At 33.4% G+C, this 5642-nt stretch overlaps 3 protein-coding genes across 5 annotated transcripts in view; 2 read left to right on the top strand and 1 right to left on the bottom strand.

The window, feature by feature from the left end:
- LOC108686244 (transitional endoplasmic reticulum ATPase TER94) overlaps positions 1-690 on the bottom strand; it is a 6555-nt gene extending 5865 nt beyond the window's left edge. The window contains exon 1 of the mRNA XM_018191444.1: positions 573-690. Coding sequence (XP_018046933.1) covers positions 573-589 — 17 coding nt within the window. The 5' untranslated portion in view covers positions 590-690. The remainder of the gene's footprint in view (positions 1-572) is intronic.
- A 1083-nt stretch (positions 691-1773) lies between these two features.
- Positions 1774-4477, top strand: LOC108686206 (leptin receptor overlapping transcript-like 1). Of its 3 annotated transcripts, none has more exons than XM_018191367.1 (5): positions 1774-1855; positions 3041-3115; positions 3197-3395; positions 3721-3872; positions 4063-4477. In XM_018191367.1, exons 2-4 carry the CDS (start codon positions 3075-3077, stop codon positions 3832-3834), a joined length of 354 nt encoding a protein of 117 aa, XP_018046856.1. In that variant the 5' UTR covers positions 1774-1855; positions 3041-3074; the 3' UTR covers positions 3835-3872; positions 4063-4477. The 3 variants fall into 3 exon arrangements, with proteins under 3 accessions (XP_018046856.1, XP_018046857.1, XP_018046855.1); XM_018191368.1 differs by lacking the exon at positions 1774-1855 and adding an exon at positions 2520-2662; XM_018191366.1 differs by lacking the exon at positions 1774-1855 and having other exon boundaries at positions 3021-3115.
- A 513-nt stretch (positions 4478-4990) lies between these two features.
- LOC108686212 (transmembrane channel-like protein 5) overlaps positions 4991-5642 on the top strand; it is a 3837-nt gene continuing 3185 nt past the window's right edge. The window contains 1 exon segment of the mRNA XM_018191374.1: positions 4991-5013. Within this exon segment, the coding sequence (XP_018046863.1) occupies positions 4991-5013 (23 nt within the window).

Here is a 5642-nt window from a genome sequence, read left to right as displayed (position 1 = left end):
ATATATATACATTCCACAATGCATTTTATTTGTTATCTACTAAAGTCCTAACATAATTCTTCAACATATTTTCAAAAGGTGATATGTAACAAGTACACGAAATTAACATATTTTTAAATTTCAGGCACGTAAAGCAAACATAAAATTGTAGCAAGAACATTCGCGTTCACGCTCGTAATTTTTATCCGTATGGACGGCCAGCTGACTCGGCATCACGAAGAATCGAGCGTCTTCTTCCCTTTTGTCATGTTTGATTCGCGCACAGCCATGATCGAGCAACATGCCGAAAAATTTTTAAGTCTCGATCCGCGATCCGCGGGAACACCCCCGAGCGAATCGGGATATCGCGAGGACGAGAAGGCGCGTGATCCACGACGTCATCGGCCATCACGACGAGCGCGGGCCTTTGCGAAAAACAAAGCGTCGTTCTGTCGACATGATGACATCGTGAAATTGAGTGCCGCCTTGGCTGTCGCGCTCCGCGACACACATCGCTTTACCGACGAACGCAAGCAATCGGTATGGAATCGCTGTTGATCAATTCAGGTCGAGCCCGTCACGAATTTCCTCACCTCTTTGGATCACTCATCGTCCAACCTTCGGTGTTGTCCGCGCAAAAAAAGGAATCCGCACGATGCACAATCTCTTCTTTCGGTACACGCAACGAGTGTAGCAACGGAGTCACGGACACAAATGAGAGGAAACTGTCTGTGATGACTCGCTTCTACCCGTTGCCAAATCATAGGGTAAAGGCGCGTCCATATTTCGCGAAATCGGAACCGCCGCGTGACGCGGCGACACGTCAAAATAAACATGGTAGCCAATGGCTGCGTTCGGTAGAGAAAGCAGCTTTGTAAGCAACTGTTGTAAAATTCTTGAATATGATTGCTTTTGTACATTTAGATCCAATAAGAAACTAAGGACAAGGCCAATCATAAAAAAATCATTAATGAATTTTACAACAGTTGCAAAGCTGTTTTTTCTGCTAAGGTCAAGTTCAGCAACTCACGGCTAACTCTTAACTGAGGTTCAACTTGTTTCTTATTTCTTTTCAATTTAAGAATTGAAAAGAAACAAGGAATAAGTTAAATTTTGGTTAGACTTAACCGTGATTTGTGGAATTGGGCCTAAAAAGAATCATTGGTCTAAACTTCGTTCGAATCGTTGTTGACCAAAATAATTATGTGATCAAAATTGATAAATATCAAGCGTCAATTTTGATCACGTGATTTTTTTTGTCACTGAAACGTTCTGTTTGAGCAGCTCATGAAAATGTACTTTAATGTATAATTAATCATCAGAGTTCATTTCCTTTTTAGGACTACGTTTCAAAACTTCCTCTCTGAAGAAAATTTTACTCGAAATATATAGTAACGTATACTATAGCATATAGAGTAAAATCTTTCTCGGAGAGGAAGTTTTGGAACGTAGCCTAAAAAATAAAAGATTCTGATTGGTTTTCTTATGTTTTATGCAAAGTATTGTACTTTAGCTTTTATGTTTAAAGGTTCGTCTACATAAAAGATATAGACGGTCGTAAGGTCGTTTCAAATTGTAAACAATTGACCAATCCTAGTCAAATATTCTCCTTATTTAGATTGTGATTGATCAATTTCCTACTTAAAATCCAACTTAAAATCCCACGATCGTCTACGATTTCTATGTAGACGAGCTTTACTACGTGTCCAATTCTACAACCAATCACCTTTGCTGAGCTATGAACCTGCTGTCTCCTCCAATGATGTACTTTTATCAATTTACGTCACGCGTAATTTGCGGTTTACGGAGTGAGATTAGTGAGAGTTCGATAAATATATATACTTGTCAAATCAACTCGCAATGGCCGGGATTAAAGGTTATTTCTAATCATTTCACGCGTATGCGATTCCCCGTGGCATGAATCCTCGGGAAATGTCATCATCGTGGGGACCTCGCACTAAAATCGCGAAAATTGGCTGTCAAAACATAACCTCTTCGCACCACTGTTGTCATCGTCGTTTGACATTTGATTACGCACACAATTCTTATCACTTAATTAAGTTTCATAACTTGATTTAAGAGCAGTATGCGACCTTCACGTCACGTCTACCTTCGATTCCTCCTTTTTTTTTTAACTTCATAAAAACAAAATTACAATCTAGAACAGTAGTTTCGTTTTATGATATCACAATGCATTGTTTGCAACTTTTAGGATCTACAATTTAAAACATTGCGATCCTTCATCTGTTACGCAAAAATTTTATATAAAATTTTATATAAAATTATTGTTACAAATAGATTTAAGACTAGACAACCAAAAATGTATTATCAAACTCGTAAAAAATGTAGGCTATTATCCTTTTAAGAGGCAGTCAAATATTTTATCTTGACATTTAATGAATAACAATGATAGAACGACATTTGTCAATTATTCTTAAAAGAACAACAGCCAAAGTATTTAAGAGCATTCTACAATGCATTGCGAACAACTGTTGCCAGTTGAAATGTTTGTCACGATCAATCAGAAGCATAAATAATGCCCGCTTTTAATTGATTGTCACAATAAACGTTTCAACGGGTGTTTACAATGCATTGTAGAATGTCCTTTATAATACTGTTAAATAGATTAATTTTGTATTTTTCTTATTTCATGGCATTCTTTGTGACACTTCCTCGAAACAGCGTAAGTACTTTTGCGAGCAAATTATTGGCATAAGATACTTTATGCTTTCCAGCAAGAGGCATAATATAATAATCATTTTATTTTTATTTATATCATTGACAAACAAAATTGTAATGATTCACTATGGCTGCGTTCCATTTAACGCTTACAACGCTTGTGGAATCATTTCATCTTTGTTTATCAAATGTTAAACAAGGACAAAATGCTCGCAAACGTTACGAGCATTAAGTGGAACGCAACCTATATCTACTACATTTCTTGTAAAGCATCCATTTTTTTCTCTAAAATTCGCGTGAAGTTGCTGTTTCTCTGTTATTCACAAAATTTAATTAAACCAGTTTTTTAGTACAATGATAACATGGAAATATATAATTACAGATTAGTACTGCTAGCGTTTGCTGGTTCCATCGGAATGACATTTGTCATTCTAGGCTGTGCATTACCGATATATAAGTGAGTAATTTTATAAAACTAATCAGTTTTATCCAATTCTCCTAGAATTATAGAATGTTATAACACAAGCACAATTTCTAGAGTATGGTGGCCATTTTTTGTTGTACTATTTTATATATTGGCACCTATACCAACTATAATAGCACGTCGCTACACAGATGATTCAGGAAGCAATAGTAATCCATGTTTAGAGTTTGCAATATTTATTACAATGGGATTCGTAGTATCATCCTTCGCTCTTCCAATAGTATTGGCGCGATCTCCGGCAGACCAGCCAGTGGTAAGTTACTACGCACTTTTTTATAAAATATTTTAACCTTCTCTGCAATTTGAGTCTTTTTTTGATATAAATAAAATTTCTCTCCTCATTTTTAAATTTTTATTAAATAAAAGTTAACATTTGAATTAAAAATTATTTGGCAATGTAATAGGGATGTTGAAAAACCTAAACTTTTTTTTTGAAAATCTTGAACAATAGACAAAACTTTTAAGCTGGACAAAATAGACTCACATTGTAGATGAAGAAAATGAAAATATGATTGCTATAATAAATTAGCTTTAAATCTGTTGATCACTTAGAACACATAGGTTTTTTGTCTTTACAGATAGAATGGGGCGCTTGCTATCTGACATTAGCAGGTAATATTGTTGTGTATTCAACTCTAGTCGGATTTTTCATAACCTTCGATCAGGATGATACTGATTACAACATGTGGTGAAGTACTACTGCAATGTACTTATTCATCATGATAAAAATGTAAGTGTATGACCTGATTTATTTTGAAAATAGTAAAAGTCAATGCTTTGATATTAATTATTAATAAGATAAAATTATTTTATTTCAAAACTTCATTTATAGCTTATTTTTAAAATATAGAACACAAGATAGGCATTTATTAAAAACATGCCATTTTTGTGATACATATAAGTACATGAAATTGTTTCAGGTTTTCTATGAGATTAGAAGGAAAAAAATATCAATCATACAGTGCACTGACTGAAAGCTACATGTTGATTCTAAATTATGAAACTTATTGTACACAGTTTACATAATATAAACCCTAATATGGATATCTCTACTATACTTGATGCTACAAAAGAAAATAGTATTATAGTGCACTAACGATAGAATGTGTTAATGAAAATACACTACATTGAATTCCACGCGTGTTACGGAGCAGCGAAAAACAAAATGCATTTAATGTCTTAGATTTTTCGTATGGGACTATTCAGGATAACCTGAAGCGTAACAATGCAAGGATAATGTTGAAAATATTTTTTATTTAATCTAAGTCTTTCGTAATAATAATGGTAATAAAGCTACGATTTATTACTTAATCTTATTTCTTCAATCCTTGAAAAAACCGGTCAAGAATGTTCTCGAGATCATTAAAATAAAATAACTTGAAAATCATTCTCTCATACGCATTCCTTATAATTGTGATTGTTACAGTTTCAATATGAACAGAAACAGTGCGATTATTACTATATAATTTCTTGATTTGAATAGATTTTTAAGCTGCAATATTTTACATTTTAATAACGAGAGAAATTTGAAAAACGCGTGCTTATTTTTTCATTTAAAGTAAATCAAAAATTTTTAATCGCGTGTATTTTTAAATAATTTAAACAGTCACCATTATGAGAAGAAGTACTGTTGCAACATTAACTGGAAATCATCATTTCTTCAACATGGCGTTCGTTTAAGTGAAAGCCGAGATTGGTTGTATTCAGATTCCAATCCAAGTGTCACCCAGGTATCATTTTATACTTGTTGCTCACCGAAAGTTAAAGAAAGACAACACGGTATCTGGGTAACACGTGGAAATCTGAACGCGCCTATTAACGTCCGATTTTTTAGCGCATTACTTTCGAATGATATAGATTCCAGCGGTTAGGTAAGTCATTGATCTTTTTTTAATCTCGATAATTCAAATTTCTTTCAAAAAGATTTTCTTGTATCTTAACTTTTCCTCCTGGAAATAACTACCGTTGCAAATTAGCACTTTCAAGCATGCCTAAAAATTACGACTACCAGCAGAAATCCGATCGCACGAAATCCAATAATATATGTCACAACTTTCGCAAGGCGCGAAAAGATTCGAACGTATATCGCTATTTACAGACGAAAATTAAACGCTACCTCGAACAGATTTGAGAGAGAAAATTCAGTGTAATCTGTTGAAAAAAAATTTGATTTAATTTGTTGTTGTTTGCGCGTTTGGCAGATATATTTTAACAATAGAATTGTATTTCAAAGATTAATGAGCGAATTTTGTCATTTTAATAAGAATTAGGTTAGAAATGGTTAAGGTTTATTTGTGAAATTATTGTAGTTTTAATGCTATTTTTTAAAATTTTGCCGAAAATAATTGTGGTTTAAGTTTAAAATAATTACGAGCGTGAATAAGTCGTACATCCAATTGCATAAGTAACATTGGAATTTCATTGATATATAATTGAAATGCCATTGATTAAAAGAATATCAAATGATGAAATTACACGATTAAATAATTCAGTATATAAT

Source organism: Atta colombica, unplaced genomic scaffold (genome assembly GCF_001594045.1).
Source record: "Atta colombica isolate Treedump-2 unplaced genomic scaffold, Acol1.0 scaffold166, whole genome shotgun sequence".
In the NCBI taxonomy this organism is placed as follows: Eukaryota; Metazoa; Arthropoda; class Insecta; order Hymenoptera; family Formicidae; genus Atta; species Atta colombica.
Note: the sequence above shows the minus strand (reverse complement) of the source record. Positions and strands in the feature narration are given on the sequence as shown.

Excerpts from the sequence above, each read along its gene's own strand:
- LOC108686206 (XM_018191366.1), top strand. The coding sequence starts at position 3,021 with ATGGAAATATATAATTACAGATTAGTACTGCTAGCGTTTGCTGGTTCC. Across the intron at positions 3,116-3,196 it reads TGTGCATTACCGATATATAA|AGTATGGTGGCCATTTTTTG; the intron begins GTGAGTAATTTT and ends CACAATTTCTAG. Across the intron at positions 3,396-3,720 it reads CTCCGGCAGACCAGCCAGTG|ATAGAATGGGGCGCTTGCTA; the intron begins GTAAGTTACTAC and ends TTGTCTTTACAG.